The sequence below is a fragment of the Syngnathus leptorhynchus genome, chromosome 3 (genome assembly GCF_054491065.1).
Source record: "Syngnathus leptorhynchus isolate UIUO chromosome 3, UIUO_Slep, whole genome shotgun sequence".
NCBI classification, from domain to species: domain Eukaryota; kingdom Metazoa; phylum Chordata; class Actinopteri; order Syngnathiformes; family Syngnathidae; genus Syngnathus; species Syngnathus leptorhynchus.
In genome coordinates, this window is record NC_141197.1 from 13,553,727 (window position 1) to 13,579,539 (window position 25,813).

At 38.2% G+C, this 25,813-nt stretch overlaps 1 protein-coding gene across 2 annotated transcripts in view; it reads right to left on the reverse strand.

Annotated features, from left to right (window-relative positions):
• Positions 1-25,813, reverse strand: part of LOC147059371 (CUB and sushi domain-containing protein 1-like) — a 280,490-nt gene that overhangs the window by 76,020 nt on the left and 178,657 nt on the right. For both annotated transcript variants that reach the window (XM_085906897.1, XM_085906896.1), the window contains exons 12-24: positions 16,736-16,839; positions 15,717-15,829; positions 10,191-10,373; positions 9,817-10,002; positions 8,474-8,614; positions 7,559-7,680; positions 7,373-7,445; positions 7,119-7,257; positions 5,804-5,991; positions 5,444-5,632; positions 1,826-1,942; positions 1,299-1,514; positions 931-1,119 (exon numbers count right to left, since the gene is read on the reverse strand). In XM_085906897.1, the coding sequence (XP_085763023.1) occupies positions 931-1,119; positions 1,299-1,514; positions 1,826-1,942; positions 5,444-5,632; positions 5,804-5,991; positions 7,119-7,257; positions 7,373-7,445; positions 7,559-7,680; positions 8,474-8,614; positions 9,817-10,002; positions 10,191-10,373; positions 15,717-15,829; positions 16,736-16,839 (1,960 nt within the window). The remainder of the gene's footprint in view (positions 1-930; positions 1,120-1,298; positions 1,515-1,825; positions 1,943-5,443; positions 5,633-5,803; positions 5,992-7,118; positions 7,258-7,372; positions 7,446-7,558; positions 7,681-8,473; positions 8,615-9,816; positions 10,003-10,190; positions 10,374-15,716; positions 15,830-16,735; positions 16,840-25,813) is intronic.

Below are 25,813 nucleotides of genomic sequence, written 5' to 3' on the forward strand. Positions count from 1 at the left end.
GACCCTTGAATCCCAACTTTTTAGATACCTTTGTTGGTTGGGTTGGATTCAGCTGATGCTATTTTTCTGAGCCTACTAATTCAACATTTGTAACTTAGTACAGGAAATGGGGTCTTTCTTGTGTGGAATTCCACATATTTGAATCGCACGTATATGCTCTGGGCAACGTTTGTGGAATGGCCCTGATTAATTTTATATCTTTCAGCATCATAATCGCTTGTTTTTCAATCACAGACAGCTGATTGCATCTTTTGTTCGTTAGACCTCTAACGGTAAATGCCCAAATGAAACATTAAAATGAATGTGAACAAAAATAACTATTTGTTCGTTTGTATAATTGATGTTATAGCACACAAATAAACTATCAATCACATTCCAATACCTTTTACTCATCCCCCCAAAAAAAAGTTTTAAAATGCAATTGTCAAATTCATCTTTGGATGTCAACTCTACACAGATTCTCTCTACAGCAACATTAAATATTTCTATTAGCAGCCATCTACAAAAATGTCCCTAAAAAGAAAGTTGCACTCATAAGCACAGACCACACTTTGTGCAAGACTTGTGCTAGACACGAAAATAGGGCCCTGTGACTATGCTTTAAAGATCAGGACGTTAACAACTAACACAATAACTACTTTCAACATCCAACCGGAGAACTGATAGATAAACAAACAAACAAACAAACAAACAAACAAACAAACAAACAAATAAATAAATAAATAAATAAATAAATAAATAAATACATGTAAGTCACTCAGGGAAGAAATTAGCTTTGGAAGCTACCAATTTATCAAACTTCTCTCATAGTGACGTTCAAATACTGTATATGCTACTTAAAATGTGTTGGCTAATAGATGTTTTTTAGAAAAGCTGTGTGATGACGGTCTTGACTTGCCAAAATTTGGCTTGGATATTCTTATGTCTCACCTATACATCTGGGCAGTGTATTGCTCCACACTCGCCTGCCTCCACCGAGACAGGTAATCTTGCTGTCTCCCTCGAGTCGGTAACCGTGGAAACAAGAAAAGGCAAGTGAGTCGCCAACTTGAAATCGGAATCCTGTACGCCTGCTGAAAGCTGGAACTCCAGGGTCCTCACAAGGCTCCAAGTCATATTCTACAGATTTGAAAGACATCAGGCAAATGATTACAAAAAGACTTGGTCCTAAAAGGCAAATGTACATGACTGGAGAAAAGTCTTTCAGCCGCCTCTCTGCATCATACTTAGGATTCACAAGACCAGAGATTATGCATACAAATTCACACAACCAAGAATCTGAAAAGTTTTTGTCTTACCTGAGAATGTGATATTAAAGCCCTCATAACTCATGGAGAAATCCGATATGAATCGAAGCTGAGCGCTAAAATTTCCAAAGAGCCCCGCTTTGACACTAGGAGGCAGCACAGAGCCAGTCAGTCGAGCTACCGGAACCAGAAAATTGTCGTTCTCCGTGATGGACAGGTAGTCATGGTTCTCCTCCAAATGGAAAGTATGGAAGACAAGGTGAACTCCTAGGAAAACAATGTTTGAATGGAGTGATTGACCAAGTTGAATGGATGATTGGATGACAAATGGACAGACCAAGACATACGTAAAGTTAATTTTAGTGGATAGGACACACCAGAGGCACATACACACATTGTGGAGACGCTAAATCGAAAATAATACATTCACTTAATCAGAACGCAACTTTACGTAAACTGCATAAGAGAGTCGATAACAACTATGCTATATGTGAAACAGACTCTAATCTTATAACAGGATTAAATTTAGTCAGAAAGAGGTCAGAAAAATTACCATTGTGTACTATTTGATCTCTTACCTTTACCATGAGACACCTCTATGGTCCAGGTGCAGTTCAGCGAATTGGGGTAGAAGTCTGGAAATCCCGGCGAAAGAATCGTGCCCATTTTCCCAAACACGTAGCCTCCGCACAGAGCTATGGCGGAACACAAAATATGTTTAAAGGTTGACGAGTGTCAATTTTCCAGATGGATTTCCTGTCTCTCATTTTCCATTGAAATTAAATGATGATCCAAGACACAAACACATTGGAGATGATACCAAACACAATCAAACTGCATTTGTCACTCCATTTGTCAAGTTGTTTACAGTTTGTATGTTGGAAAATATAAGAAAATCACATCGATCGCTTCAATGAATTGCAGATGATGTGTGTGGTGAATCATTATTTTATTTTACTGATTTTAATATAGTAGAACACCTCAAAGCCATTATCTCTCCTTTGTGTGAAGAGCTGTGTGTTAAGTGATTCCCCTCATCTTCCTTTTATTTATCTACTGCTTTGCCACTATCTCCCCCTTGTCATATTTCAATATAGTCTATCAGCTGAGTTGCAATGATGAGTCAGATCTCTTTTCCGCTCTTTTTCTGACAAGCCCTTATCACCCGCCGTCATGTTCGTCACTCTCCTGTCAGGATTCACCTTAAACTAGGACATCCTCTGACTAAACGACCCTTGTTGAAAGAAACATTTGTGCGCAGACGTTATCTGTTGAGTGTGAAAGTGCATACTTAAGGGTTATGAATGATATCAGAGAAAGAGGAAGGCGACGGATTGTTGATGTATATGTGAGGAGAAATGTGTGGCAAGGCAAGGTGAATAATAAAACGATGCTTGTTTTTTTCTTGAAACAATGGAAAGAAACAGCATGTCATTGCAGCCGTATTTTCCTATTCAAAGATAATATTCAGATAACACACTTTAACATACATTTTATTAGGCTGTATGTCACGTACGAGACTTAATCCCTGCCACTTGTGCGCAGTCAAATACGATAAGCAAAATATTAGAAACAGTACACCTCAACATAATGCAACAACTCCAGCCAGATGAAGTAGTGCACATGATCTTTTTTAAATGATTTTATTGTATTTTATCGTGCTGGATTTATTCTGTAAGTAACCTTAGTGCAGTTACACGGCATTTATTATAGAATAACTTCTGGCCTGGCTACCTTAGCTACATTTTACAAGTAGCTTGCCCAATGCTGGCTTTTGCATTGGATCTTGTTAAATTATGCAAGTGTACCTAATAAAGTGTCTGGTATCAAGAAATTGGATTATTTTGTAATTTGCATGCACTGCTTGGAATATAGCTAAGGGAGACAGATTTCATTTCCTTCTTTCCAATCTATTTCTCAGTAGGCTTTGCAATTTAATCACCAATGGTTGGCTGCCTAGTTGTGACATTCTGTTGTATCACAGCACCTTAGCCAAATGAAGAGGCACTCAGAAAAAAAACACCTATAAAATGCAATAATAATATACTGAGGTGTCTCTATTACGGTTAATGGAGCATGGTGTTGGTTCAAGCAGGGCGCAACGCATACAAACTTGCAATCTCAGCTGATCCAGTGCCAGCCCACTTCAGCTGATCATTCAATTATTTCATTCTAAGCACTCATTTGGCCCAGCTGATTCCCTTAAACACACACACAAACGCACAAACACACACACACACACATACATACACACACACGCACGCACAACACATTCTCATTTATCACATGTATAGACCCTTAATATTGAAGTTCACAGAAAATGTAACTTCACAGACCAGTGTACTGTTTGGCTCCCATCACCAACTAGAAATCAAGAAATGAGCTGTCTGAACCCTCAAAAAAAAGAGTAGGGAAAAAAACAACCACAGAAGAAAGAAGACAGAAGGCACAGACACACATCAAGGCACTTCTAACTACGTGTGGGTATTCTAAGAGAGCCTTAAACCCGTCAGGACGAGAAGGGCAACTACTTGTATACCCTTCCCCCGTGGATTTAAACAGGAGGCGGAACGTGGTGGTCCCTCATGTGGCTGGTTTGACGGATAAAGTCTGAAGGATTTTTTTCTGAACATAATATAGCGATGCACTTCAAACATTGCAACATCCTGAGAGGAAAAGTTCACCCCAAGGACAAAATCCTTGGAGGCATGCTCGGCAACGTTGTTTATGCAATGGAGTAGAGTGGAGTGAAGCATGCTGTGACCTTGACATTTAGGAGATCAAGTCATGGGGCCCTTGACATTCATGTCACTTGCGTGCATTTTTCTTCAGGAAAAGCAAGGTGAACATGCATGCTCCTGAAATCTGTTACAATTATCTGACATCTTACGATAGGAGTTGCATTTTCTTTTTTTTTTTAGGAATTCCCTCTGTCCAGAGAAAAAAATTTGTTGATACTTTACAACTTAGCCGCTTTAATAAAATTACTTCCTGAATTGGGATGGGAGGGGCGTGTTCATATTCATGATTAAAAGTGGCCGTTTTTCAAGGTATTAATTATTTCATCATTTTTCCAAAGTAAGTGAATGAAATAGAAAAGGCAAACAGATTTTTTTTTTTAATTTTGTGATTAAAAAACAAACAAACCGAGCTTGTTAGTGAAAAATGGGCCATTCCGACTAGACATTTATTTATTTATTTATTTTATTCATTCATTTATTTATTTGTTCGTTCGTTTGTTCATTCATTATTCTGGCGGTCATTGAGCTAAAATTTAAAGCGGAAAAACAATGCAAATAAAAAATAGAACAGGCCAAATTGTTGACCTCATAAGTGATGACACATTCATGCCAAGTGTTGCAATCGTTAATATAATATTGCAACATTGTTTAAAAATCATCAAGCATGCCTCAAGGTGTATTTGTCTCTCAAAATGAAGAATAAAGTAATACGGCGAAACCAAATTGCCTACCAGTGGTGCCTCTTGACCTGAGTAATTTCTTTCAATATCCAACTTGGGAAAATGTTCAATCCATTTGTATGGAAGGACTTTGCTTAATTGAAAAGGAAGAGCAAAAATGGCAAAAAATGATTTTATTCGCCAGCTTTCTAAAACTTGGAGGCCCAGACTTGTTCAAACACTACAGTGATCCCCCCTCCCTTCATTACAAATCTCAGTCATTGATTGGTTTCACATTCACAAGGACTGTTACTCAGGCCTGTCCAAATCAGTTATTGAAAAAAACAAGTGGACCATAAAACACTCAGGTAGTAGGCAAGTGATAATGCAGATATGTTGAATATTGTGAGACTTATTACACTCAGAAGAAACGCAGCTGGCAGCTGCAAGAGGCGCCATTCTAAAAATGCAACCATAGCCAACCAAATGTACTATTAGGCTACTATGATCATGTGGCGTTAAATAACCATTTTTTCATTCACTTATTTTCTTGAAAATAAATGTTCGCATACTCGCCCAAGTCATTTGTAATGGACTGTTATCAAATCAAGTTTGTTCTTGTTCTCCAAAAATCATTAAATCTGACTTTTAGCAACCATGCTTTTAGGTGAATGACATTCCTCCTTCACTTGTGAGTGCAATTGTGCAAATGAACCCAACCAAATATCACATCAGTTATTGACTTGAGAAAAATCGGCAAGTTTCAAGGGAGCTAAAACTATTGACACATTCTCACCGTCGCAGCTGGGAAGCGAGTGACTCCACTGATGATTCTGCTCGCAAATGATGGGCTCCTGATCACTCAGAGTATATCCTGGCTCGCACGTAAATGACACACGGGAGCCAATGGAAAAGTCGTTGCCATGGCGACGCCCATTCACTGGAATACCGGGGTCAAGACAGGAGTCTGACTCCATTTTCACACCTGGAATTCATATAATAGGCGCATATTTATGTCAGAGACAATAATTTATGTGCAAGCGTGACTCTCCATGCCAAACGTGTGATCACCCGCTTGTGACCATGAGACTTGAACACAACCTTGATATTTTTCAGTTTGTGTCTGCGAAATTTTCATTCCGCAGTTAATTCTTACTCTCGTATCTGATGCTGAATCCCGCCGCAGAGCGACTGTTGTCAGTGGTGAATAACAGGAACAGGAAGTTGGACGTAGAAATCAGGAAATGAGGCGCCTGGGTTCCGTGGTATTCACCGATTAAGGGGGAGGAGGACGAGGGACCGTCCCTGATCTCCAGCGTGTCATAGTTGACTTCTGTTTGGAACCTGGACAGAATTGACAACAACATAAGGACACATAAGGCAAAGACAGCAAATCTTTGCTTTTTTCAAATGCTTTTCATTACATTATTAGACAGAGGACTGGGCTGGAGGTTTCTTTCAATAATTGTATTGAGAGCTATCAACTAGGATTGACTTCCCGTAAATAAGGGAACTGGTTTACCTGCATCTCGATTACATAGTAGACCACTTCCCGCCTGCTTAAGTATATTCCAGCCCAAGCTGCACTCTAACTTCGTACACATTGTTCTTGGACTTGAGTGGCCCCGACTTCAGAACACTATCATTATAAAAGAGTATACATTTTCGGAATGGACTGTTATTTGAATGCAATTAGTAATTTGCCGGAACAGAAAACAACATAGCAGACTACCAAAGAAAAAATAATAATCACAAGCTGCAATCTAAGATGACTTGAATATTTCCATACAAAAGCAAACAAAGTTGTGCCTGCACAACACATTTGCATAAACGCAATCCCCCACAAATGAAATCCCTTATAGGCCGTGAGGGTGATGTGCTTTTTTTATGTTTAAGTTCCAAAATAGATAGATTTCATCCATAGCAATTTCATGCTATGCTGCTCCTGCTTATGGATCAATGCCAGAAGGAAAAGTGAAACTCCAACATTAATCATTTACTGCACCACATACTACTTTTAGACTTATCTGACCATCTCATAACACCTGACGAAATAAAGCTGGGAATGCAATCCCCATAAAAATTGCATGTAAATGCTAAAAAAATGCTATCGTGAAACAAAAACCTAGAGCGAAAAACATGACTCAGTTGTTACATCATTATAGCATGTCAACGATGGATATTAGTACATACTTTGCAAATACTGTATAGCCAACGAAGCGAATAAATGAGTAACCGCAATGACATTATGCAAATCTAAATCATGGTCTGAAACCATGAGCACCTCTGTTGGTTGCAACACAGCAGTGCACTCACAATCAATTCAACACGAAATTTAAATAATCAAATATTATCACAGAGTAACATTTTTGTAGCCTAGAATAACATGAGCTATTCATTGTGTTCAACTGATTTAGTGGCACAGCAGAAAGAAAAAAAGTCTTTGTGACCTCAAAAGAACAAAGTCGTACCTGTCAAAATGTATCTTCACAGCGTGATCCACTTGTGATTCGATCACCCACTGGCAGTTGAGAGAGTCCTTATAGAATGAAGGCCAACCAGGAGAGAGAAGAACTCCGGTAGGAGCAGTGAGATGGCCTCCACATGGAGCTATATAATATATATAAGTTATGACAGAAAGGCTTCACTTCTCAGAATGCTTTGGAAATGTTACTAAGCGGAAAGTTTTTCTGTCCGTATGCATAGCAAAAACTGGTGTGTTTACCTTCACAGCGAGGCATAGCTTCAGACCATACAACATTTCCGTCTTGAATGATGCAGGTGACTTGATCTGACCCCTGTAAATTTCATTTGTCTGATTTGCAAAGGCTTTTCACTCGGATAAAAAGCCATTCTAATCTTTATACTGGATGGACTTTTTCATAGAGTCAAATATTTTAACATCAATCACCTGTGTCCTAATGAATCCCTGGTCACACCGGAAAGCCACGGAGCTGCCGAGCTGAAACTGGTCTCCATACCTTTGCCCATTGACAGGAACGCCTGGATCGTGGCACTCGTTCTGGCCAAATGCTTAAAAAAACACAAATATAAACAATTGGATAAGAAGAATTTAAAGTAGTACAAATAGAAATATCCCAAGTACGTATATGATGTTCACATTCTTGACTTAACATTGTAAAATAAATGCCTGTGGAACTGCTTATATTATTTCCTGTAAATAATAAAGAAAGAAAGAAAATAATAAATACATAAATAAATAGAAACAAAAAATAACAAAAAGTGATTAATTAATGAATTAAATAAATAAATAAATAAATAAATAAATAAATAATGCTCTTGGCATACACTGTTGGGAATATCTTACCTGCTATCTAAGAATACTGCTAACAGTTTCTGTATTTCAGGAAAAGTTTTTATTTTTTAGTTTACAATTCTGTGCATGCAATGCTGTCACCGAATCAGTTTCCTACTGCTCTTTTGTTGATGTTGTCTTCACATCCTGTTTTTTATGCTCTTTTTCTTTTGCGCTTACATCTGCTGCTGTTCACCTGCTCCTGATCTTTGCCTGCTGTATCTGAATTTTCTGGAGTTTTCAACCTTGGAGCAAATTGTTTTTCTTCCCCCGCTGCCTGTCAACTTCAGTGAAGTCTTTGTTCATCTTAACACCTGGCTCCATATTGTCTTACTGCGTTTGGGTTCTTTGTCTGATACCATGACAGATGCTACAAAAATAATTCTATTCAATGCTGAATGTAAAACTTACTGCAGGTTGAAGGGTAAATATAAACCATCAGAAAACTGCCCTCATGGTCAGAATTAAAAAGTGTCTCAGAGTAGAGAAGCATGAAAATCTTGTATGTACTTGTATAGCTGATATTGAATCCTTTCCCAGTATTGGAGTGATCTGACTGAAATTCCAGTCTCATGATGTGTCCATGAGAGGCGATTTGGGATGGTACATCCTTTCCAGAAAACGTTCCAAATGTGGTGGGCTCGGATAGACCTGAAAGTAACAAACAGTCGAAATGTCATACGTCAGTTTTGCGACTTATCTATACAGATGCATTTCTAAAGCAGTTTTCAATGGCAAGGTAAAACTCCTTTAGACCTATTAACACGAGTGACTCATCAAGGGAGCCATGGTTTCAAGCAAAAGGCAAACGTCAATGACTCACAGAACAGAATACACCATAGGGAGACTGAGAATAAAGGGATCAAAATGTCCTCTTCATTACAACTATTGGACTCAAAAGTATCTTCTGATATTTATTCCGGGACAATTCGGTCTCCATGACAAAAGAAAAATCTTGTTCAAAGGACTGCTCGTTTCCTTGGAGACCTGTAATGCATAATGTTGCAATAGCTCTCGAAGGACTGATTGTACACAAGTTTCATTAGGTACAACATAGTGCGCATAGTCCAATATACATACAAAGTAGCTTTTTTTTCTTTCAGAGAGAAGGTGGAATCACAATATATTACATTTTTTTATTAAATGGAAAATGTTATATATACATATATACATATATATATATACATATATATATACATATATATATACATATATATATATATATACATATATATCTATATCTATATCTATATATATATATATATATATATATATATATATATATATATATATATATATATATATATATATATACAGTCAAAATGTTGGGTGACAGTATCTTTTCCAGGTAATGTGACCTGATTGATACGAAGTGAAGCGAACTGGAAGACTTTGGGGCTTTAAAACTTTAATTCCAGTTTACCCAGCCCAACAGTAGTAATTGCCCTGCAATTTTCAAAAACATTGTCAGAGAGATGAAAGTCTTTGCAGAGAAAAATTTATCGCCAGTCAATTAAACACAACTTTGGCTCTAATGACCAGCCAATCACCAGACACTTTGACTTGATTTTGTTTCAGTCAACAACCTAACAATAGATATGCTGTGTTCTTGTATAATGGCAAATGTTTTTTAGTGCAAAATAATGTAACATTTCAAATACAATTAAACAAGTATTTTGCCATATTGTATTTGTATAATTGTACTAAATTGTCTTTGAGCCACACTTTTCCTGCTATAGTCATCAATCTCTTATCATTCAATTTCGAGAAATCGAGCTTGAATGTTGCGACATGAAATTTTTCTCCATATCACCCAGCCCTTGTCACCAATATGTTAATTGTGTGCTCCTCACCTTCATCTTTGACCACCAACCAATCAAACTGTGGCTCCAGGTCAAAGTCAGAGAAGAGCAAGTGAATGCGGCTTCCTGGTTCAGAAATAATCAGCCATACACAGTTGAGATTGTTTCCGTATTCCTCAGGATAATTTGGGGACAGCACCGTTCCTGATGGGGCCGTGAAGTTGAAGAAACAAGAGACTACGAGGATAAAGGACAATTGCAAAGAAAAGTGGTTTTATAAAAACGTGATTAGGTAAGAAAACAGACAGCGAGGAAAGGGAATACAAAGGGAAAATAAACAAATAAAGAAAACTTAATTAATTAGATTTTTTGAGGGCTGGGATAGAACAGAAAAGCAATTTAAAAGATAACACATGAGTACTTACAGATGCAACTGGGTTTATTCCCAGACCATTGGTTATTATGCTGGCACGTAATGCTTCTCTCGCCAACTAATTCAAACGCAGACTGGCAAAAGAAGGTCAGCACATCTCCATGTTTAAATCCATCACCACTACGACGACCAAACACTGGCACACCGGGATCACCGCAGCCTCCTCGTTCAATCTCTGCATCACACAGAGATAAAGATAGGCCTGCTAATTACACTCAACATACAACACAGTGGTAGTCTAGGTGAGTTTATGCAAATGTTTACACTAAAACAACTCTGTTAAAGTGTACACCGCAAGCCCTTGTTAGGGTCACTGGAGTCTTTCCTAGTTGACTTTGAGCAAGAGGCGGGTTAGAACCTGGACTGGCTGCAAGCCGATCACAGCGCACATGGAAAATCAAGGTTTCATACTCGCATTCACCACCGATGGACAATTTAGCAACTTAAAAAAACAAAAAGGACAGACTGCGTGACTCCAGACTGTGAAATAAAAATAAAAATGAATTTGAAAAGAGCTCTTTTGTATTTTGAGCATAATTATTATACTTTAATAAGACTATTTAGCAACATGACAAATTAAATAAATAATAAAAAAACATTGTAGAACACTCATCAGTATAGTGTCCTGCAGCGCAGCTTTACATTTGCAAAGTGCAACTTCAGGAAATTGTTTAAACTATTCCATCTTCAAGCGTGTAAACCAATAGTGACTTTTATTGTCCTTTGAACTGAATAAACTCTTGGCCTGCATCTCATCGGATGAGCAGGATGATTACAATGATGTATATTCTGAAGAAGTGTGTTGGTTGGGTATTTAGTCAGAAAATGTCAAGATTACACACACAAAAACCAAACAAAAAATGTTGCTGGTTCTTACAAAGCATGGTTTAATCTAATGGCCAAGGGATTGCCTATAAAATCATAGTACAGATCCGAATAAAGTTGCTTAACAAGACATTTAATTTCAGTGTGTTAGAGTCAGCATGTATTACGGCCAAGTAGAGTATTTAACCAGATGGAGCTGCTATGATTAAAAGTTTGTGAGGTAGTTATCAGACAGTATAATTTACCACCTCCTCTGTGACTGGGATAGAAAAGAATCACTTTGCATATTGTGAAATTTCAAATCAATGTGTCAATCGGGCATGTTTCAAAATGTTTGGAATCACAACAATCTATGATTGCATAGTACTGATGGCAGTGACAGTAATAAACAAATGTTCATCTACTCTGGGAGGCAAGGCTAAAAGTTAGAAATAGAGTGAGAGGGCTATACGCTACATCCAACAAAGGGATTTATGAGTTTGCCATCTTAAAAAAAGGTCAACTGAGGTGCCTCTGGATTTGGATGTTTTTAATGTACTAAGCTGACATTAGCTGAACTATGCTATGGTGAGACATTCTGCATAATGCAAGTGTATGTTTGCCCCGGTATGACTGAAAAGATTAAACATTGTCCGTTCAGCTAATGTCCTATAAAGGGAAAATGTGGTCCCGCTCCTCAAATTTAAGCAAAAGCTACTTTCTTCAGAAGCGAGCTGACAGCATCCCTGATTGGCCTGTCAACAGCATGACAAAAACACTGCAAGGGACACCAGCAGCCAAGCTAATACGGTGATGTCAAGTCAGAGAAAATAGGCCGATTTTCACGTGTGCCTGTTTGTGTGTGCATGTGTGTGCGCATACCGCAGAGCTAATGAATATGATAGAACCTGTTAGAGGTCCATTCGAACGTGTTCTCGTTCCCGTCTAAGCTGTCTTCAGGGACGTTGAGGAGCAATTTTGCTTTAATTGTGGCATGCAGGCAAAACAATAAGTGGTGGCATGCTCCTTTAACTAACAGGATGATGTTTATGACAGGCAAGAAAATATGCCGCACATGTTATCGCACTTCCTGAATGTCGCTTATTTTGTGGTAGCTGTCTCTCTTTCAAAGACGCACAATCCCTCAATAGGATCAATACGCTGTGCTTTGTTGATGATGTTGGTGATGTTGATGATAGATGCGGTTAGATTCACGTTCCTTGACTTTGGCCACTTTTCTGTCCTGCCCTTCCTTAATTGGAAAAGTTTTAATCAACGCAGATGTTTTGTATTTTTTCCTAGCTTTAAAATGTGACATTCTGCCAGATGTCTGTCCACTGGTAACACATGCTCCACCATGCTCCTGGATTAGCTTTGGGCAAATACACCTCAAGGTGAGGTGAGTTTTGCATATGGGTGTGTGTGCGTGCATGTGTGAGCCAGGGGAAAAGAGTGTGAGTTAAAATTGTCATCACTCCTTCTTATCTGTCTTTATTGTCTTTGTCAAATATTTCTGTGAGTCCTGACATTTGATTGAAGAATGTAACTGGAGTTTATCATTGCAAGTTACATCTCAAATCGAAATTTATATTCCAACGCTAGGCTGGAAGAAATTGCATACAGTCAAAAAATACAGAATCTTTTTTTTTTTTTTTTTTGATAGATTGAAAAACATTCAGCTGGTTACTAAACTCCGTTTGCTTTATTGCCACTTTGTGTGACGCATACATGTACACATTTTTAGATTCCACCCACAGAGTTTAAACATTTTCAATGAACAATCATTGCTCAATAGGGAATCTCTTCAAATTAGTGGTTAGGGCTTAAATTCATTTAATTACATGGTAGAGCAGTTATTTTCCAAGCAGGGCACCCTGGTGTGTTGAGCTACTGCAGGAAATTATCCAACTTCAATTAATTTGTTAGATTTTTTTGGGAAAACTACAAATATATCTTTGTTCTATTTGTGCTGATGGTGTCAAATGGCAGGCAGAACAAATGAATGTCCTTAGATGGGAGAAGGTTCAATCAAGCATATAATACACATATATCCACCTGTTACCAACAACAGAATGCTAAGTCGTGGCTTGTGAGCTTTGTATTAAATTAGGAGGGTCAAAATCTATTTGTGTGATAAATTGAGGCAAGAGTTGTTGTTTTCTGCATTAACCCTTTTTGTTTGTTGGTGTGTCATCAGATTTTTTTTAACCTAGAATGGGTAATTTGGCTTACTATGAGATTTTTCTGATGTAAAATGGGTGACTGTGGAAGAGACATAGACATTCAAACATCTAAATAAACTGTCATATACAGTATTTGCTTTATATAAGCTTTGATTTTGACCGAAATAATTGCACTATGAGAAAAAAAAAATATATATATATATATATGCAGACAGTGACCTTAAATTTATAGCTGTTAGACCTACAAAAATGTATGAGATAAAAAAAAAATCTATCTTTGCTTTTTAGGCACAGTGACTTGAGACTAGTTAGTGACTATAGGTGCCCGAAAAAACTTTGACTTCTAGCTCAGTCGTATTAGTCAGGTGTATCTCATAAACTCTATAGTGAATTTTTAATAATGTAATGTGTTTTTTAATTATCACAAATGATGTCATTTCAACCCAGAGCTGCAGCAGAACTGACAGCACACAACTCCAGACAAAGACACGCACTGCTTACTTTCAGTACTTTGATCAGTCAAAAAAGAAAATACATTATTCACATCGATGCAGCCTTCGCAGCCAATTGCCTTCAGCCTGGAAAGTCGGCAGTCACAGTTCACTGAAAGCCTCAGTTACTGTAATCGCTGTGTTTCTCTGTGATGTTAACACGGCTTTTCTCTACGCACACAAACCTACAAAGTTTCAATTGTTCAAATGCGTAAAAGTTATTCAGCAACAAACATGCTGCAAACATGCTGAAAATATACACCCACACTTGCAGGGCTGAATAACTTACACGGCTCCGGGTCTGTAAAAGGATGACATTATAGGATGTGACAGCATGGCGGTGACACAAAAAGCACTCCAAACGCCAATTGTTTAGTTCTCCTGAAGAAAAATGCAGGCTACAAGAATAGTCTTCTGTTACATCGAGTGACTTGGCTTTTTTTTCACGTGATCGCTTGTAAATTCCTGAAGTAAACATTGACTTCGTTCTGTCTGTCACGAGTAAATCAAAAGTGTGATATGTCAAAGTTTTCACCAGACTGTGACTAGAGAGCAGACGTTATTACTCTTGTTGAAAACCTAAAACATTGAGTCGTGACTCAGCTGTTTTCAACTTGGCAGTAAGATTATATAGCAGTCCAGCAAACTATATTTCTGAAATAGAAAAAAAAAATTGAAGGAAGCCAAAATGCTTGAAAAGGGAAAGGTTAATCCAAAATACAATGTTTAACTGGATGGATGTTGGTGTAACATCATTTTTTGGGGGGGCTCACACTATCACTATGTTGAAAGGAGAGCTACAAATCACTCCACCACACATGAAGAGATCCATGATTATTTGTGAACGTCGCAAATTACCAACATCCAGAGCCCGCTGCTGGGTTGAACCCAAAACAAGGACAGCTTACGCTGCTTGGCCAAGTTGTGCAAACATTATCTGGTCATACCAGTGGCTAACATACTGAGCGAGAGAATTCATTTTTCCCCTCCAGCTGGCAATACTACTACACAACAGTGGAGTGGCTTCATCCAGCCATTTCTACAGTATTCTCCACCCCTCTACAAAGGTTTATTGAAAGAAAATATGAAAGAAACACATAGATGTGTGCCATATACCACCACAGTCAAGAATTCTTTTGAAACACATTCATACTAGACCTTTATAGTGTATGCTGAATTTTTTGAAAACTGACTGACCCTGGCCCACCTTGTCAGCAACAGTGGCAGGAATGACCAATAACACAAAAACCCTTTCATGTGCTCTCATTTCTTGTTTGACTCATGTCAGACATATATAACTCCTCACTCAATTTGTCATTTTAGCATTTTCAACCAATTTCTCACAGTCCATCTCTTTTCCTGCCGACATAAATGCCAGGATCCAATTATTGTACCTCCATTTTTACCTTTCTCGTGTTTCTCTCGGTGTTACTTGAATTCAATTGAGCTCAAATCAACTTACAGGGCTGCACTGGCATGTAAAGGATCTGTATTTCATCAGATGTATGGATAAAATGCGTGAATAATAAATTAAATATTGAATTATTAGCCCAACGTTCCCATTGTCCCCTCTTCACCTTCACTCTATCCTCAGGCCCTGTCTTCATCTCTCCCTCTCTTTCAGTGTCAGCTCGTGCATAATATGAAAATAACCAAGCAAAACGATCAACTGATTGACTCATAATTCATTTATTACCATCTTGTAATTCACAGTTACACACGTTCTCTCACACACACACACACACACAAACACACACACACACACACACACACGCACAGACACACGCACGCACACACTTAAAAACAAGTGCACGTACACACACACACACACACACACACACACACACACACACACACACACACACACACACACACACACACACACACACACACACACACACTGATAGAGGAGAAATAAGAGGTTGTGTTTATGACTAACTCGGAGCATCAGCGATAATTTGACTTTCACACTCTGTTATGTGAGCTGTGTGTGTGCGCGCGTGCACGACAAATAGTTCAAGGTGTTGCAGGAGTACATACCTTCATAGACTGCCTTGAAACCAGCAGAGCCGATTGTGTCGTCAGACTGCAGATGAAGCCACATCTGATTGGACAAGCTAACAATGATGTCAGGCACACTGGACCCTGTGAGTCTACACACACATAAATAAATGGACACATTATTAGAATGGTAATTAGAATCCAACGCTACTTAATCTTGGTGTGTCTATTCTGTGATTGATGAACCTTCAATGGGTTTACGCAATTTAACATTGAAGTGGGATATGTAAATTTGATTGGCCTTGAGGAATTTGGTTTTGAAATTGGGATTTAAATTGTCAGAAAAAATTGCCAATAGTGTAAAAAAAAAAAAAAACTTTAATTTGTGGTCACAAATGTCATATAAGAAGCAGGTGATCTTCAGGATAGTGGTCACCAAGGACAAAGTCTTTTTTGTAACATTCTCAGTTAAAAGAACAACACGAGAAGACAAGAAGTAGAATATACACAGGAATTTACACAAACTCATATGCAATATACTGTAATTCAAAATATATTTTAAAAACTATTGTGTCAGTGCTGAAGAAGTTGAGCTCTAACACATCCACTTGAAAACAGCAAAACTCCAGCTTCAACATTTGTTGTCACATTTTGTTCTCATGTTTTATTATTAAAGTCCCAAAGTCCCAACGACCATTGTCACACACACATTTGGGTGTGGTGAATTTTGTCCTCTGCATTTAACATGTGATTTTGATCCATCCCCTGGGGGAGAGGGGAGCAGTGAGGAGCAGCAATGCCGCGCTCGGGAAACATTTGGTGATCTAACGCCCCAATTCCAACCCCTTAATGCTGAGTGCCAAGCAGGTAGGCAATGGGTCCCATTTTTATAGTCTTTGGTATGCCCCGGCCGGGGTTTGAACCCACAACCTTCCAGTCTCAGGGCGGATACTCTACCACTAAGCCACTGGTTAATTCATTAATTATTAACAATGTTAAAATGTTAGGAAAACAGTCCCCGCATTGGTGTGAGCATTTACAGTTTTAATATTACTTACACATAAAGTACCCGTCGAGAGTCTCCAATCTTCCCTCCGTCACCCACTGTGAGCGTATCGTAGCCTCGTTCCAGGTCAAACTCTTCAAATGACAGCTTTATAACCTGTTGAAATCCGGACAAACTGTTAACCGCTGAAAGGTAAAAACCAAAAGAAAAAGAAAAAGACAAAACCAAGAGCAAGAGCAAGAGCAAATGAAAAATTCGTCATACATGAGAACAACAATAACCATAATACCGATTAGACAGAATGAAATATGACCTTTTATTCATGGTGTGAAAATTGTCTCTCCCTTAATTAAAATGACCTACAAGATGCAATCCAATTGAATGAATGGAAAAATTTTGCAATCCAACACAATAAAAAAGATCAACGAGACAAAGCACTCACTTTTATTTGTCAACCTGCTCTTTTACATCCGTAGTTCCAAATATGTCTTTGGAAGGCTCCACAGGGCTTGTGCAGCCCTCTGCTGTCTGAGCCAGACAAATTGACTGCTAAATGCTTTACTTTCAGGCACAAGGCTTCAGTTGCATGCATAGTGCACTGGATCATCAATCTACCGTGCACTCTAAAATGCTGTAATACTGGTATTCCATTATTTGCGGCTTGTCAATTATTTATTAGCTGTAAATCATACAAGTGAGAGCATGAAAGATGGAACATTTCTGCTGTGCTCGGGAAACCTCAAAGAGAGCAGAACTGGTCTCAGTCGAAGCCTCTGGTTGAATAGGTCTCTAGTGAAGCATGGGTATGAGATTGTGCATGAATATGACAAAACAAATGACATTACCCTCGATAGACTAAATTTGATGTCAAATATGAATGTTCTATGCGTACAAGCCATTATTTGTTTACTCCATTCTAAATGACAAAAAGAAAAAACATTTTTATTTTACAATTGGCATCTTAGCTTAATGGACACAGTCCATCAAATGAGAAACTGCAACGTGTTCAACGCATTTGTCCTTCTTACAAAACGCTGACTACTACTGCCTCAGGCCATCTTTCGTCAGCTAATAATAATTAATGACTCCTAATGTATATAAGATGCAAAGCAACTTGAGAGTTATTATCTCATGGTAACCAACAAATACCATGACTATAAAAAGGCAAATTGTTCTAATTCCTGTCACTGATTGGATGCAGTCATCCTTTAGGTCTAAGAGTGGTAAACTTCACAAAATGGAGTGGAACATTTGAAGCAAGGGTTCAGGAGTACCATTATGTTAACAAAAAGCCAACATTAAAAAAAATGACCGTCAATTACAGTAATTATCATAATTTTTCTCAGATTTGCCTGAATATACTGAGAGCTTTTGGATTCTCAGCGAATGGACAAATTCAACGGAATGTTTGCTTTCTAATATATGTCAGAAACATTTACTGTGGCTCTCACGAACAGTCAATTAGTCCCGCTCTTGTCCGACAGCAATCCACAAACTACAAGCTGGATACTTTAAAGTGACCAATGATCCATAAATCAGCAGCAGAAGAGAACAAATGCCACACAAAAATACTAAGTTACAATCAAATTAGAAGTTGTCTTAAAAAAAACACTTTATTGCATTTTATTTCAGATTTCAAAGTAAACAATGACTCAAGTAAGAGTGGCCAAGCTATGCAACATTCGACGACATCATTTATTCACTTATGTAATAGTCTGGGCTGTTTTTATTTTGAACAATGGAAATCTGTTATTTAATTATGGTGTTAATTTAGAATTTTTAAATATCAAACAAGGCTTCTGCCCAGTGATACGTTACAATGCAGCGTATTTTGAAGTAGCTTCTAGTCTAATGCCTTACGAGTCAGAATTCAATTACTTATGAAATACGGTTGAAAGTTACTTTGTTGAATGAATTCACTACTACATTCCGTTAAAGTAACCCTACATAGCATAGCCCATTTTGACACCATTGACAGTTGCATTGCATCACCTGCGAGTAGTAGCTGAGAGAAAGAATTGACAAGACCTAAAAACGACACTCCTCCCACCCACGGTGTAGTGAGTACTCACATATGAAGAATAATAAAATTCAGAAAAACACCTGATAACAAACATTATAGTATTCACTAAAGTCACTAAACAACTGGTATTTACAACTTGATCATGGTGAAAGGCATTGTGGGAGTATTCGAATTTCGAGAGCCCTATAAATCCTCTTTACAGTGGGTCGAGCTACCGTACTGAAATTTACGGTGGATACAAAATACACTGCCGACCAATAAGAGACAAGCATATAAGCCAACAGCATGGTAAACGTGAAACTGCATGAGTTTTTATTAATGCGTCTGAGAATATGATTTTCAACATTAGCATTAACTGCTCTTCTTTACAAGAGTTCATTGTTTCTCTGGTTCTCGCTTGCTCTGGTTTAGCTATCGGCCAGGGAGCAGGAGGTGACCCTCGACAGATGGCTGTCCAATCACAAGGATAGCAATAGTTACACAATCATTAATTAAGAGTGTCTACCTGACTTGAATGTCAGTGAATCTTGTGAGAAAAAAATGTAACGAGGTAGACAAAATATGCCAGCATATAATTGTTAAGAGATACAATGCACTTTCTGATAGATTTTTTAGGTGTGCTTGTCAAGATACAATAAAAAAAAACATGTTTATAACCTGGCCAAATTTACTATTTTTTGTTTTGTATTGTTAGGGGTTCTGTCTTTTCTGGTCCATCCACTCATTAATTTGATGAACACACCTAGTAAACGTAATGAGCTATACTCATGTGATGATGCTGAAATGTAAGGTTGAGTGTCATCTGCACGTGTATAAGACATTTTGTAGCTAATAAAGTGACCGGTGAGTTTCAGTTAGAGATGTTTCACAGAAGTGCCCTGGACTTGATGAATAGAATTTGCACCTAACAGAATAGAGCGGAACAGAGGGCTTTAATGCAACTGCATTAAAATCTAATCACAGTGATTGACATTCATAATTGATGACCAGTATCACCAGACAAGCTGCCGCATTCGGCGGATGTCACCCTAGCAGAGACAAAAGATGAACGACGAGAAAAAGTTTGAGGTCGTCATGCACAGTAACACAATTACTTTTTGAAACAAGCAAAGGTTGTTTCTTTTACATGTTGAAAATTGGTCATTGTGTCTCAACGAGCAGTCTTTCTATGATCTGACAAATAAAACTGACATGCAATGCTACATAAAAAAGCACCAGATCATTACAAAATGAATAATGAATAGACCAACATAAAAGGTATTGGGCGAAGCTCGCATGTACCCAGATGGTTCATGTTTATTTGGTGTGGTATTGCCCCGAGGTGACCTTTGATTTGAATAGTGAAGAAGCAAATGACTACAGTTTAGTGTAATAAGTCTCTTGTTGAAGTGACCATGGAGAGCTGTTGACTGGAAAGTCTAAACTATGTCTGAGGAACCGGTTAATGACAGAGCCAATTGTGATGCAATAGGTAAATATATATATATATATATATATATATATATATATATATATATATATATATATATATATATATATATATATATATATGGATGGATGGATGGATGGATGGATGGATGGATGGATGGATGGATGGATGGATGGATGGATGGATGGACACACCGACGGATATTTCTTTAGATATATTATTATATTTTATAATGATGACATTTTTCTATTTCTTTCCATTTCCAACACCCACAACCTCATTTTTAACTTCCTGTCATAAAAAGATTATGGGTGAGGGAATGAGGGTGCCAGACACATTTAATTCAGTAAATTACGGTCTATGGGATGGAAAATACAGTCAAAACCCAGAATATCTAAAAGCTTTGAATTGAGATAATGTGCTAATTAGGGCGCTATTAGGGGAGTCCATTATGAGCCAAGGGATTATTATTTACTTTACACTTTAGTGCTGTATTCTGCTGAGTCAAAGTGAGCAACAGCACTGGCAGTATGTGGTTTCCAACATTTTCAATACAACGTTGCAAAAATTATTATATCTCACTTGTGTGCTTTATTGTCACAGCAGACCAAAGGAGCTGCATTTTCAAAATTATCAAAGAGGGATATTAGATGCTGCAAAAACTGTTACCAAGTCACAGCTCATAAAACTGCATCCAATCAGCCACTCTCATTGCACACTTGATAGGGGGGAGGCAGCAGTGATGGCACTTAGTGCACTTAATGGCATGTAACCCAAACATCCGTGGAACTCATCTTCTATAAAAATAGAAAGGTAAATGGTGGGGACCAAAATGTACTAACACAAACTATGCACGTACACACAGGAGGATTTGTTTTACAAAAAACACCTGAGAAAAAGCTAAAAGTACCTTGGTGCGGTCAGGTACAAGTGACCTGTCTTGACCTGAGAAAGTTGTAAAATAATATATGTATATTTACAAAATATTATTTATACAACATGGCTCTGATAATTTTCTAGAATCAGACAAGACTAATTCTGCTTTCTTCAGTGTTTGCATTCGATAAGATTTGACATAATGCGTCCGGACTTTTGAGGACGGTGAATGAAAGTAAGCAGATCTATACACGTAAAATAACACACACACACACACACATATGCACACGCACACAAATACGCACATTGATATGGATTCATTGGAAAAAGGCAGCAATGATTAGACACCTAATGAGTTACGCCTGTGAGCAGTCAAGCGTGGCTCAGACTTAAGCAAAATAATTATCTTCTTGATTCCGACAAATCCAGTGACTGACATGAACACACCGGTGCCGACTCACGGACACGCACATGCACGCACTCCTCTCTGTTCTCTCTTTTTCTGAATTGACTTGAGTGTTAAATATTGCCACCGGAGTTTTAAACATATTTGATCAAAAATGTAAATAACTCTACAGTCACTATCAAATCACTGCAAATGAAAAATCGAGCAGAGTTGGATGACATGGTGACAAGCAGGTAGCACTACTTATAGACTATTTAAACTAAGACATCAAGAGGTAACAAAAACGAACACATTGTTCAATAGGATCATTTGTCTTTGTCTTTACACTGTATCCAAGATGCAAATCATGTGGAATAATAGTCAGGGAGGACAAGGGACAACGAAATTCAGAGGTAAGGAAAGAGAGGTCGTCAGACCGATGATTGTTATTCATCTTAATACAGGCTCATTTCCTTTCTTTGAATACTTGATTATCTCCTCTGGCCTTTTCTCGAACAGATCACAAAAGGTCCAAGGGAGCATTTCTTCCTGGGCAACAACACTTCACAGCTTCAGTAGATGTGTTTAATCATCAGGAAAAGTCGTTTTGATTATGCCCACAGAGGATTTAGTACAAAATATTATCATTATAATCACAATGGTATTCGCAATATAGGATTATCTCGTGTTATTTAAAAGGAAAAGTCATGGAAGTCAGTGAAAAAAAAAAGGGGTTTCCCTGCATCTTGAAAATTAGACTTATTACCACCAGATTAATGGAATCTGAACTCAATGAATAAAATGACTGAGATTAGTAAGGTTAGACAGTGCACATTACATTTCATTTAAATTTTGTTTGTTTAGTTTGTGAAGGAAATGTGCTTTTTATTTTCAGACTGTAATGGAACTGTAATGGGTAAAGAGCCGTGATGAAGTTTGGGTTTGATTGGCAAAGTCAGATTGATTGTTTTACTGGAATATCAATTATTTAGAATTTTGGTCTCTTCCTGTTGGTTGAGTGGCAACTACTGTTTGCTGTTTTGCCACCGGGTAGGTGAACAACCAGATGGAATGCACAACAGTCATTCAGCAGTCAGGCAATTGAACAGATTGTAACGCAGGACCGTTATTCAGCAGACACACCTGACATCAACGTCAGAAATAGCAACTCCAAGAAGACAGGTCTACCAGAGATATAAATAGACAGACTTAGAATTTATAACTTAAGAGGATTCAAGGTTAAATGTCTCCATCAAACATGAAGAGCCCAGTTGCCTCAATTCAACCAATGCATGTTATGTTACAACATCTTGAACATCCATCAATTTATTTTTTATACTGCTTTGACTCAACAAGGTCGCGGGTCCTTGTTAGATTTGGCTACGCGTGGCCAATGCTTTGGGTGTTTTAACTGAGTGTATTCTCGCTGCTGGCTGAGTTTGTTTACTAGTGAATATCCATAAATATATAAATAAATAAATACACCTTGCTGTATTGGAAGAATCAGTCAACCAAAGTCGCTCTGTTTTGTTGTTTGTCTGTAATCACACTGCTTTTTCATGAAGCTGATATGAAGAACAATGCATCCCAGAAATGTTTTAGGAAACAAAGGAAATTGGTGTCAATAAAGTTGGCACAAAAAAGCAGTGTCGCACACTGAGCTACATTTACCTACACTCCATCACAGACCCAATAGATGGATTGACTCACTTTGTTTCCATCATCTGTAAAAGCATCTCTATTAATATCTCCAATCAAGCGCACCAACATGGAAATGCAACATTTTCCATTCTGCCGCTCACTTTTCTACCTTACTATCTAAAGGGCCTGGCCAAACACTTAGCCTCATTTGGCTCATCTATACTTTCAGCCTCTTTCCTCTGTATTTGCTAAATAACTCTGGTCCCATCTTGCTCTCATTTTGCATCCCCTCTTTCTAGTTACACTATTTAGTGGAGGAAAAAATGAAGAGGGGATATGCAGATGCTGAAGCAGTGGCGCAGAAGATGGAGGGATAGGCGGTGGATAAAGGAGGGGTAATGGAAAATGAGGCAAGTACATTGTAATGGAAACAGCGACGGGAACAAGTCGAGAGCGAGGACAGGGGAGAAAAGATGGGATATGTGATCAGACATGAAGAGAAGATAATAGTGTCAGGGAAACTGGAAAGACTTGAGATGTTGTAACAAAGTCTATGAATTATTCATGCCGATACAACAATGACTCAACAACAAAGCTGCCTTCACAAAATTGTGGAGGTGTGGTGACCTTGAGCTCAGAAATGGAGACTCATAAGGAAGAGGGAACAACACTTCAACTGGCTCCAGACTAGATCAGACTGACGTGAGAGTAGTGCAGTCCAGTGGTATCTTTATAAATACTGAATGATCATCTTTGATCAATAATTGCTATAATTCCATCCAATTGTTCAGATCTTTGTTCTTTTGGAACGGCAAAAATTTTTTTATCATTAACGTATTAAAATACTATTCTCATGTTAGAGAGTTTAGGGGGGGGGACACAAAAAATGTTTATGTTGATTTGGTTTAGATTATATTTGTCACGTTCTTCCTTTGTTCCTTTTTACATGTGTCTTGTTCGGTTTTTGTATCCACCTGTTCTCGTCAGCCTGGTCCCTTTTGTCTTCCAATCAGCTTTCTTAGCCACTTGTGCATTGTGTTCCTAGTTGTCTTATTAGTTTTCTTGTATTTAGTTCCCTGGTTTCTTTCAGGTCCTTGTCACATTATATTATTTGTTGCGGTGCACCTGTCCTTGTGTCACACGTAGGCCTCTTTCTAACTAGCTCAATGGCGAAGCTAGGATTGGGGGGCAAGGATAGCTCAAGAGGGCTGCAAAACAAACCAAATAATTATTAATCCCAAGAATTTCTTCAGAAAAAAAATCTGAAAACACCCAAAAGTATATTATTTGGCATATTTTAGTTTGGGGGGAATGGGGTGTCAGTGTACCAGCAGCCCCAACTCTAACTCCGCCAGTGAGCTACCTTGCTGAATTAATTAAGATGAGCCTACACCAATCAGATCTTAAATTAAAAAAAAAGGTTGATCTGACATACTCCTTTACCTCTCCTGCTTTGTTGGTTGCACAAAAACAAGAAACTGCCCAACAAAGCATAAACACATTGCAGCCTGTAGACTTAATTTTTTGTTGTGTCTGGCAGAGTGGTACTCTGGCAGAGCACACCCCGCCAAATGTGTACGTTGCAGCCCTTTTCACGTTCATATGTGATCCGTACATGCTCGACTATTAATTTTTTTTGTTATACAGGAAGGTATAAAAAAGATATACAGAAACCATGAAATCAATATATGGCAACTAATAAATGTCAGTGAATATACTTCTCAATAGAAAAGCCATGCCAAAAAGTATGTCTTTTGAAACTATCTTCTACCTGAACATAAAGCTGAACCGGCGACACATGGGTGGTGGATGGTCCTTTTATGACTTTTACTCGTCTGACTCTGGACACATGCTTGGGCGCTTGATTGTAAAAAATGTCCCTTAAATTACATGGCAACAGTTAAAAGAAACAAGTGGCAATGTCTCCCAAGTTGATGTTAACGCACAACAAGAGTCCATTTTCATATACACCGGCCTGTCAGACACCTCGCCATAACGTTAGCATAAATGGAGCTCAAACCGAGGCCTCCTTTATGCGGAGAATGCACCGGTAAGGATCTGAGAGGAATTCATTGATGCCCTTGTGAACATGCAAGACTGCCTTTATTCAAATGCACCGAGGAGTCAATTTACCACCAAGTTCTTCAGTGGTGTTCCGTGCAAGACTAAGCCTGGTGGCTGCACCTCACAGTCCTGTCAACTCAAGAAGGAGATTCTCTTTGACACCCCAATAACACCCCAGGATGTCTTTGGCACAGCTGTCATGTCAATGCAAAAGATGTGTGAGGACAAAGAGAAGGAGGATCAAGCCCCGAAGTTGTGTTTGCCAAGAAAGTCATCGATCATCTCCCCTTCAGCTCAACTCCAAACTTTCGCCTCAGCTGTGATATTTTTACCTTGGAACCTTTAGCATCTAAACACTGCCCAAAGGCTTGCATCTCCTTGGGCAGTCTTACCCTTGTTCTCATCACCATTAACCAATGTAAGATAAGACTTTGGCATTGTTATAGATGCAGTTCTGTACAGAATGATCATAGCAATTTAAGTACAAACAAACAAGTGTAAAAAAAATCACTTTTGATCACATATCCTAAGATGGAAATCCAGGTTCAAACAGCGAGATGACCTGTCAATGACGACACAAAAATACCGCTGTCACTAGGTTGATGATCTGAGACTCATTACGGGAAGTAGTTATTTGTCTTAGTTTTAACGCCGTGAGTTCGTATACAAGCTGATTGAAAACCCTGTCAAAAATGTTAAATTACATACCGGA